Source organism: Cygnus olor, chromosome 14 (genome assembly GCF_009769625.2).
Source record: "Cygnus olor isolate bCygOlo1 chromosome 14, bCygOlo1.pri.v2, whole genome shotgun sequence".
Taxonomy (NCBI): domain Eukaryota; kingdom Metazoa; phylum Chordata; class Aves; order Anseriformes; family Anatidae; genus Cygnus; species Cygnus olor.
The window spans coordinates 17956019-17966833 of record NC_049182.1 but is presented as its reverse complement, the minus strand read 5'-3'; the positions used below and the strand labels follow the sequence as shown (position 1 = coordinate 17966833).

Here is a 10815-nt window from a genome sequence, read left to right as displayed (position 1 = left end):
TCAGGTAAGGATCTGCAGATTTACGTTAGAAGATTGCTGCCACACTTTGGTTACAAAATCAAGGCAGAATGAGAGAGAGAATTAGTTGTAGTTCCTGCAATTGCAGCCTGAAATGTTAAATTATGAATGGTATGTTCCAGTTATCCAGGGATGCATTATGCTGGTATGACTGATGTGGACTGTTGTCAATTTTTGATTCCGCTACTCCAAGGAAGCCATGTTTCACAAAATAAATTTATTTATAATTAAAACTAATAAAATAAACTAGAAAAATTAGTGAATTCAGTGTAATTTAAGCTTTTTTTTATAACAAGATATAATTAACAAATTGCATATAGTTTTTGTAGCAGGTATGGCGGTGACAAAGCTGAAGGTATTTTACAGACGAATTTATAGTCCTAGCTTGAGACTTAGGTGCTTAATACGTTTTCCTATTTTCATCTTGATCTAAGTCTGGAAAGTAGAATTTATTTCCACTTTTTTCAAAAACATGAAGTATTGCAGTGTTTACAGGGAGGAAGGGATGTGGTTTGGAATATGCTCAGAGTTGTTACCTTAGCATTGCTGTACAATTTGGCATTTCCCATTTCTTCTGAATTTCAAGTTGTGAATGAGTGATATTTTTGAATAAAATTGAGATACTGGAAAGGGAATGATTACCTATTTACAGTTCATTACAAGGGAAAAAATAAGATCTCCGCCATTCAAGAAGGGAGCAATCAGCTAAAGTGTTGTTATAGGTATGCTGTTTTGTCCTGTAGTTGTTGGTTTTCTGTATGTCATGATCATTGTTAATATAGGATTCCATTCAAGTTTAATTACCTGATATTTTTAATAGTGTTTTAATTGCCGTGGTAAAAGCTCGCTCTTAATTTCTGAACTACCCCGTGGTGCTTTTAATCGCGTCAGCCTGGCCTTCATTCAGCAGATGAAGCTGGGAGAGCACCCCAAACGCGTTCTGGCCCCTCCCTCTGACACAGCTCGGTGCCTCCAGCAGCAGGGCGAGGCCCAGCCGGTGCCTGGGGGCGGGAGCCCGTTACCCAGCCCCGGCCCGCAGCCGCCCGCTCCCTCAGGGCCCGCCCCGGCCGCCCCCCGCCAATCGGGGCCGGGCGGCGCGCGGCGCATGCGCGCGGCGGCCCCTCGGGGCGTGCTGCGGGGCGGTGGCAGGAGCAGGCCGAGGCCCGGGCCGCGCCGGGCCCCGCCATGGTGGGCGGCGAGAAGGAGCTGCGGATCCGCTTCGTGCCCGGCTGCTGCGAGCTGGTGGAGGTGCGCGGGGCCGGGGGGGGCTCGGCGGGGCGCTCCCTGCCCCGGCCGCGCTGGGGAGGCGCTCGGGCAGGGCCTGCGGCTGCCCCGGGAGGTGCCGGGCGGGGCGGCGGGGGCTGGGCGGCGAGGGGCGGCCTCCTGCTGCCGGCCGGGCCCGGCCGGGCTCCTCGCGGCCCTCCTCCCGCGGCGCCGGGTGGCTTCCTGCGAGCAGCGGCTGTGTGCGGCGGGGGCCGGGAGGCTGCCCCAGGGCTCACGGGTGGCACTTGTTAGTCTGTCACCCTCTGTTCGTGGAAAACTGCGCGTTTGGCTGCGGTCACCTGATCCTGGCGGAGGTGTCACGTCTCCAGAGCGTGCCTCGCTTCGCTTTCCTGCGGCCGGCCTTTGGTTTTTAGGGGCAGGTGCTGCCTGTCTGTAGAGGTGCCGGTGGTCTCTCCTTTGAGGCTCAGAAGTGCTGAACAGAGCCGGGAATCAGTGCTTTCCTGCTCTCACCCAGCGCAGACTAGCACAGGCAGCTTTAAGGAGCAGTCACTCAACTTGTATTGTGAGGCCAAATTCACTGTAAACGTAAAAGTAATTTTTTAAACATAATTTTCTGTAGTTTGTCCCTTTCAGGAAACAGTCCACATAAAAGTTACTAATTTTCACGTGTAACCTGCAGGAATAAGTCATCGTTTGTCCACAGCCTTAGAGTTGAAGAAAATACGTGCGACGTGCTGTCAGCTTTCAGCAGTTGCTTTGGACTAGGCCCACTTGTTTCTGCAGTGTACCTCTGCATTTGCCTCTGTGGAGCAAAAGTGTTCAAACCTGCAGGGCAGAGGGCAGGAACCCCGTGCCGTGACCAGCAGGCAGTGGTGGGTTACGGGGCTGGAAATGTGAGAAGGCTTGGAAGGAGCTGAGATATTACAACTGCGTAGTAGACGGTGTTTACAAAAATATCGTCACTTATCACAAGTTGTCTGCATATAATGTGCTTGGAAGATTCAAGATGTAGAAGTTCTGTACGCCTGCAGCTTTCTTCAGTACTGACATATAAGTGCGTTTTTATTTTTGTTGTTGGCAGGCTCTTGTTCAATGACACATGCAGAAGTAAAATGTGGAAGTAAAGGTTGCACAGACCTCCAGGAATCTTGTGTGTGTTTTCTTGAGAGCTTGAGGATCGAGTGAGTGGTGGTGGAGAGGAATGAACTTTGCAGATTCATGTGCGCATCCATCTCAGGCACTGAAATGTGCTGTGGCTGAAGTGAAGCTTGAGTTAGCAGTACGGATGGGGAGTTGAAATGATCACATCATTTCCACATCCATGTAGTAAAACAGAGCTGTATTTTTGTTTGGGTACTAGACCAGTGTGCTGATTGCTGATGAATTAGTGTTGCATTTAATATTAAAATCTGTTTTCAAATGTGTAGGCCCATAGTGTAGTGTATTGTTGGAGCTTTTTACAGGCACAGTCCAAAATAATTTACTGCAGGATGTGGACCCTAAATCTGAAAGATTCAGGTCCATGTTCAAAAGAAGTTATTTCTTCTATTTCAAGTTTCATAAATTTATCAGATTCTGAGTGAAATTAAAATTCTGCTGTTTGAGTTTGTCTATGTTGGTTGTTTGGTTTGTTTCCCCCACTTCTTGTGGAATAAGTTTCCTATTTGAATTTTATTTTCAGCATCTTCAAGACTATGTGGAAGTACTTGGCTCAGTACAGTATCAGTGCTCCCAGATGGTTGTATTCCATGAGACACTCGAGTCAAAACACTTGCATCACAAGGAAAGCTAATGAATGCAGTAGCACTTGCTGCAATCTTGCTAACTTTCTAAGAAAGGGGACAGAAAACAAGCCAAACGACTAAATAACATTAGAAAGCAACCTTGTCCTGTTCTCATTTCCCTAGGAAGATGTTGATATTCCCAGTAGACGAGCTTTAATTACTGGTGCTACGGGACTTCTCGGCAGAGCTGTGTTTAAAGAATTCAATCAAAATAATTGGAATGCAGTTGGCTGTGGATACAGAAGAGCTCAGCCTAAATTTGAACAGATTAATCTTCTCGACTCCGTCGCAGTTCATGAGATTATCCGTGATTTTCAGGTGAGTTTTGGGAGCAGATATAAGAAGTATGGGCAGTACTTGATATGTCTAGCAGTAAGCTGGCAGTGCTGTTGTGATACTCGGGTCATGTGGCTTCGGCGGAGCTAATGCATTAGCAGAGCCCTGAAATAGGATACAGCTGTCATGCCTGACGTCTCTGGAGCGGGGGTTTGCTCTGTAGGTGCAAACAGTTCTGAACTTCCCTACGTCACCACAGGGAGAATGCCGGTGATAGATGTGTGTGTCAGTACGCTCACATGGGTGGCTTAAATGAGAAGATGAACGTGAGTTGTTGACCCAGTAACACAAAGTAGTTCTTTTGAAGTTGAAGAATGCTAGAATACAGTAGTTGTGGCATGTTGAGCGTGCAGTGTGGCAAGGAGTGCCCTGTCCTTTCATGCTGACTTGCAACAGGGATATATAAAACCCGAAGAGCATGATGTAGGGTGCCACTCTAAAAAAATCTTGTTAATAGTTTGGGTATGTCAAATAAGCCATGGGTAAATAGTTTATCCAAAAAAAACTTAACCCAAGTATTTTAATTACATTATGTGAGATGTTACATTTTCCCCTGTTTTATGTTATTACACAGTTGAAGAAAAAAAAAAGACAGCCTTGGTCTTCTGTAAGATAGAAGATACTGAAGGTCATGGTTGCAAAATTAATGGTCAAAGCTTTGGTATTCTAATGTGAAACCTTGAAGCAGCTTGGTTGTTTTGCTTCCTAAGGAAAACATGCTCCTCAGATTGCAATGATTAAAAACAATACAACTTTTATTACTTAGTAAAACCCCTTTTTGCCTGAGGGAGTGGATCTCTCCAGTTAGGATGGAACTGCAACTTCTTGAGGATGTTTGTTCAAAATTATTCTTTGATTTCCAGCCTCATGTTATAGTGCATTGTGCTGCTGAGAGACGGCCAGATGTTGTAGAAAGCCAACCAGATGCTGCTTCTCAGCTCAACGTGGCTGCTTCAGGGAACCTAGCAAAAGAAGCAGGTAAGAAGACTGTCTCACGGATTTGTTTTCTTGTTAGACTACTGCATTTATTTATGCCGATGCACAAATGAGTAAGTTGCTTAAAGTTCTGAATGTTGTTTCTGCTACCAGTGTCAGTCGATGCACTTTCTGTAAGGCTGGCTTACGTGATCCTAGGAGAAGAATCAGTGAAAAGACAAACAGAGGCAATGAATGGGGCTAGGAGATGAGGTCTTCTGGAGATTTGCTTAAACTTCAATTAAGATTGCAAGCAAGGCGTGCATTAAAATAATGCATACAAATGTTTTTCTTCTAGCTGGAATTGGAGCATTTCTCATCTACATTAGTACAGACTATGTATTTGATGGAACAAACCCTCCTTATAAAGAGACTGATATACCAAATCCCCTGAATTTGTATGGTAAAACCAAACTCGAGGGTGAAAAGGCAGTCCTGGAAAATAATGATGGTAAGAATACACTTGCTCATTTTTCATGATTTCTATTTTTACTTAGGAGTTGATTAAGCTAACATACAACTTGGTCAGTGATAAAGTTGTGAAACTATTGACAACAGAGTTGGAAAGCAATGTGACAAGGGGTCAGTCTCCTTGCTCATCAGGCATTTCTGTTACTTACAGGTTGACTAACTCTTAATTTCTTACTTGTGCCGCTCTTCCTTTGTCTTCCTTGTCTCTGCTGATGGACATCCACCAGAGTTTGTGTAATGTGAATCAACTACTTCTAAATAAAATATATCAGGAATATGTTGTAATAGCAGAAACTTTACCATACTTGACTCATAGCTGCTGTTACTGAGGGGAGAAGCATTGCAGTTGTTCTAAATGTGTGCTCACTTCAAGGGCGGAAACAGACTTTTGATAAAACAATAATACGGACAAAATCAACATAGGCTTTTGCTTTTACTCTTCTGTTTTTCTTGCTGATTTCCTGTTGTGCTTTCTTTACATAAGACTTTCCGTTTTATTTTTACACGCCACATGCATTGCTTGCCACATGCATTAGATTCCTAGCATTACAACTTTCTAAGGGGTTAGTAACATTGATTTTAAGTAACGTCTTGGATTATTTTTGATATAAATCTTAATGAAAACTAACATTCAAAATGCAGAAACATACTTTTTAATGTTCTGCTTAGTAAAGGAAGAAATCTTAGGACTGAACATATTCCCTTGTATGTAAAATTTAGCTCTTGTAAGAGAGGTTTGACTGTTTCTAGATAGTATGTTGTCAGTTTACACTCCTGTTTTCTCAGGAAATTTGAAGATGTCAATGCATCTGTAAAAGAGGCTTCTGATAAGTGAATGTGGTACACTCATTCTGAGTCTGCCCTGTTTAACCACAGGATTGACCGATTGATAAATTAGCGTGACAGTCTTTCAATAAGTAAATATAATCTGAGTTTGACTATGATGCTGTTTGCTCCCTCTTCTAGATTGGTAATGAAGATAAGATGCAACAAATTCAAGTACGTGCGGGTTTCTTGCTAGATCCTTTCCCCCAGTTCAACATTGCAGTTTTGTTTCATAATCTTTTTGAGCGTGATCAATCGAGCATTAGTGGGTAGCAGCAGTGGTATTAGCAGAAAGCATTTTGAGATGGTGCCAAGTAAGATGCTTGGAAACATCAATTATGTTTCATAAACACCTATTTTACACACGTTAGTCTTCTAGCCACTAAGTTGATAATACTGTACAGATAGCTTCTAGTCTATCAAATGTCTGTGGTTGTGTGAACATATTTATTTCCATATTCATTTTTGTTGTGTAATACAATGATTCCCACCGGTTATTTGAGTTTAATTAGTTGGGTTTTGTGTATTTTTTTAAACGTGTTTTAATTTGCTTAGGAGGGGAAACAAGTTATATTCAGTATTCACGCATATAAAACTAGAAAGGTTCAGTAGGTTTATGGAACCATGGGTAATGAAGCTGATGTTTGTTTCAAGTTTCTAGCTAAGAACAAAAGGAAGGTCTTTTACTCAGCTAATGAACGCTGCTTGACAATTCTCTTTTCAAGTATCTTCAGCAGTATTTAAAGTAAGGAAGAACACTTATTTGTTCACTCGACAAGTATTTCTAGAGCAGCAGGAAATCAATGTCATGTTTTTTTATTGTATTTGGTTTTGTTTTCTAAGTTCTTCACTTTTATGTGACTCACGCAGTGTGTGTGCTGTGTTTTTTTTTTTTTTTTTTTAACAAAAAAAAAAATGTGCATTACTATTAATCCATGTCTTACCATTCTGGAATTTTTCCCCAAAAGATCTTTCTAGTGTTATTAACACAATTGTATGATGGTTTCCATCATGAGGTGCCCTTCCCTTAGCACCTCCCACTTTACTCCCACTTCACTCCCACTTTAATTTCTCAATTCACTGTCTTGGCATCTAATATTATTTACTGAGATATTCTGTGCATTTGTCCCTTATGTGTGATGTTTCTTATTGATTCCAAGGTTCCTATCTTTTTCTGATGTATAATATCCTGAATATCCTCCTTTATGGAAGTGGTTTCTGCATGCCAGGTGACATGGATTTGTCTGATGCCTGATACATACTACATACATCTACTGTATGTAGATGGTGGGAATTTTTGTTCCTGCTTTTACTAAGGGAAGATGGGGAATGTTGGAGTAACTGTATAGTTCCACTTTGTTTTTCCCTAACCCAAACAGGCTTGCAGTGTTAAGTAAAGCTTGTTAACACTGTGAAAATCAATGGCATAAATGAAAATGAGCCTATGTGAACTTAGTGTTTGTAAAAACTGTTTTAACTGAGCTAAATTCAAAATCGTGTTCGGAGGACAAACATTAAGCACATACAAATTAAAAAGAAAAAGCAATTAATATCACCAACACATTTCTTAAGGCTTCCAAAACCTCTTTCAGGTTTTGCTAGAGCATTAATACCTTTCCTAAGCACTGTTAATACTCTTTTTGATACTCTGTCTTTTAGGTGCTGCAGTACTTAGGATTCCTGTCTTGTATGGAGAGGTAGAAAGACTGGAGGAAAGCGCTGTGACTGTTATGTTTGATAAAGTGCAGTTCAGTAATAAATCTGCCAACATGGATCATTGGCAACAAAGATTTCCTACTAACGTGAAGGATGTAGCAACTGTTTGCAGACAACTAGCAGAGAAAAGAATGCTGGTAAGAATTTAAATAAACAAGCCTCTTCAGTGTAAAACCAGTCCCAGTTCTTTCTGAAAAATTGAGACCTGCGTCTAACCTGCCTTATTGTTTGTAGTTCTGGAACACTGGGAGGAAGGAAAGAACTGTCTGTAATACTGCAGTATGTTTTCTTTACGTGACAGTGTGTGCAGGTGTTCTGATATTTGGAACAAAAGTGGGTGAAGTAACAATGGATCGTTCTCAAAACTGTCTACAGTTTCGTTCTGTTTGTTCTACAAATTGTCACTTTTGATTAAAAAACGTGGTTGAAAGTACCATCAAAGATGCTATTGATTACTGTATTAAGAACATTGAAAAGACAGAAGATAGTCCTCTAGACTTAAATACGTCATTGCATTTATTCAGCACCGCATCGTAAGGCTGCCATCTTTGCAAAATAATAAAAATGAAAAAAACACATTGTGGATGTGGTGCTGTCAATCTCTTTGATAGGACTGTTACGTGGTTTCAAGTTTAACATGCAGAATGTGAGTGGTGTCTTCCGCATTTGTTCTTGAATTAAGTGAACAGTATAGAACAGCTGAGTTCTTCCTCAGCTATTTAACCTTGGTTGGTTGGCTCCTTTCCTTCATGTTAATTCTACCAAATATAAACTGTCTTTGAAAAGTCTGGCCAAATAAATGTAACACAGATTTTCAGTCTCAATCCCTAGACAGGTATGCCCTGAAGGTATGTGAGTTGTCCCCAGAAAAGTGCAGTGCTGTGAAGTGCTCCTCAGGATGGGCTCCTGCTGGAAGCTTATTCTGCACAGGAATTAGTCTGGAGGGTAGCTGCATTTTTTTTCACCAGTGCTTACTGTTTCCTCCCAGGACCCATCCGTAAAAGGAACATTTCACTGGTCTGGCAATGAACAGATGACCAAGTATGAAATGGCATGTGCAATTGCAGATGCTTTCAACCTTCCCAGCAGCCACTTGAGACCGGTAAGTGATGTGTTGTTGAACGTGTAGAAAGAGGGATGTGCTTTATCATTTCAAGTAGTAGGTTACAGTCTCACAGTGGCTCTGCAAGTAAACTTCCTGGGGACAATCTAGATGAGTGTATTTAGCATAGCAGATTTATTGCTGAGGATGCTACTTTAACTTGCTGGATTATGAAAATTACCTAGCTGGTAAGCAGTATGCAGTGTAATGGTGTTTCTGCAGAATAGTTCTATAGTTGTCCTTAGTAATGAGTAAAGCCTTTTTTTTTTTTTGAGCTCATTTTTTTTACCTTGTAACTATAGTCACAAAAAAATAAGAACGTAGCGTAGTTGAAGGGAGGAGAGGAAATGACCCACATAGAAAGCTATGAATGGAACATCTAAATGAACATATAAAAGAATACATTTTTTTTTCATTTCTGTCTGGTGATGTGTTCTTTATTTATTTTTTAGATTACTGATTGTCCGGTTATGGGAGCCCTCCGTCCAAGGAATGCTCAGCTAGACTGCTCCAAGCTGGAGATGCTGGGGATTGGTCAGAGAACACCATTTCGAGCTGGAATCAAGGAATCACTTTGGCCGTTCCTTGTTGACAAGAGATGGAGGCAGACAGTCTTCCATTAGTTTGTAATTTTTTTAGTAAAAGTATGGTATGTGGCACTTTTTTAAAAGAAAAAAATAGTTTTGTATGAGTGTTCTTAAATTGTGACACTTATGCGTTTCATTTAATCAGGTAAACGTACGGTCTTGCACTAGTGAAATTGTTAGCCTAAAAAAAGTTCAGTGACAAAAACTGAGCCTGTACGATGTTGTGAATCTTTCCTTCCATTCATACCAGTGTAACTTCATGTCTATTCCTAGCAGATTATGGTTCTTAGTAGTCAGTACTATTTGATGCTAAGAACTACTCAGATGACTTGTGAACTTCTTTTTGGCTGACATACATTGTTGATGCTTAAGGTCTGTGCCATTGTTGTATATACCATTTCACTTCATTAAAAGGTATGGTCAGTTACTTTATCACCAAAAATCTGAGTTACTTGTTTTTAATTTCTGAAGGTGGCGTTACTCTGAAGGTGAACTAAAGCAGGAATTGTTAAATGTTTGTTATGCTAGAGCTTGGATCAAAATGTTTTTTAAAAAAAGTGAGACTTTATTTTTGCAGTTATCAAGTGTAGTTTTTATGCTTGAAATATTTTCCAAGTGTTCTGTTATTAGAATGCCTGCAGCTTCATATTTGTACAGCAAGTTGAATGCACTTGTTCTAATGGTGACTTATAAAAGCTAGAAGAGGGTTGGGAGGGTGGGGAAGAAATAGCTCTGACCTTTGTTTTGGGGTTGGGTGTTAGAGGATTTTTTTTTTTTTTGAGCGGGGGGGTTGTATTTTTTTTTTTTGTATAAAAGCATGAAATATCTTCATCTTTCTCTTTTTTCAATAGTATATTGGATTGATGAAATTTAGCTGGAGGAAGATGTTGCTAGTCAATACACGTGAGAGAAGAGAGGAAAGGTATTTTCAAGAGTTTATAGCACTGCAGCTTCTTTTGCACAGACTCTCAGATCTTGCACTGATGCAGCTCATTCTGGAACAGCCAAGTGCATATGTTGAATGTTTGCACTGCAATGATATAACCACAGTAGTCTAATATAACCAAATCTTGGATCTGCTTAGATTTAGTCCTTGAAGTTGGACGCAGTAGCTACTTAAAGTGGAGGAAGAACATAGTTTGTAAAGGTGAGCTTCCTTCTGAAGATGTTAAAATCAACAATATAAATGTTCTGAGATTGCCAGCAGATGATTAGTTCATTAGTTAAACTGGGAAAAGTTGCATTTTGATGATCATTTATTTTTCTGAGACTGTAATGGAGAGGGGGTGGGGGTGTTCAGCTTAACAAAACGCGGGAGGGGGGCAAAAATAGACCAAGTTCAGATTTTCTAAAGGTCAGCTTTACATTCAGTCCTTCAATTTTCAACTGGCATATATTAAGAGGTCATTATCCTGATGTGTTTTTACTCTGAAGTCCTGATATACACATGGTAACCTGTTTCCAAAATGACAATAAATAAATATTGCCAGCATGAGAAACAGTTGTTGGTTCTTTTTTTCCTATCAAGATTTGTTTATTCCAACTCATAAATATTTCCAGGTCTTGAAATCTCCGTGTGCCCTTTCTGTAATTATTTTTCTTAATTTAATTAACTATTTCCAGATGTAGATTAGGTTAGATAAGTGTTTCTCTGTCACCGTGCCACTATCTTGGGAACTTAATGTACACATACATTACAGACAGTTTTGAAAATACGAGTCTGAAACAGAATGTGCGTCAGTGATTGATTGTGGAGGTTCAGAGTACATCCTCTCCA

General features: G+C 40.6%; 1 protein-coding gene across 1 annotated transcript; it reads left to right on the top strand.

The window, feature by feature from the left end:
• The first annotated feature begins 1119 nt into the window (after window positions 1–1119).
• MAT2B (methionine adenosyltransferase 2B) lies at window positions 1120–9480 on the top strand. Its single transcript, XM_040572948.1, has 7 exons — window positions 1120–1266; window positions 3150–3344; window positions 4226–4340; window positions 4636–4788; window positions 7293–7486; window positions 8338–8451; window positions 8904–9480. Exons 1-7 carry the CDS (start codon window positions 1204–1206, stop codon window positions 9072–9074), a joined length of 1005 nt encoding a protein of 334 aa, XP_040428882.1. The 5' UTR covers window positions 1120–1203; the 3' UTR covers window positions 9075–9480.
• The last annotated feature ends 1335 nt before the right edge of the window (window positions 9481–10815 follow it).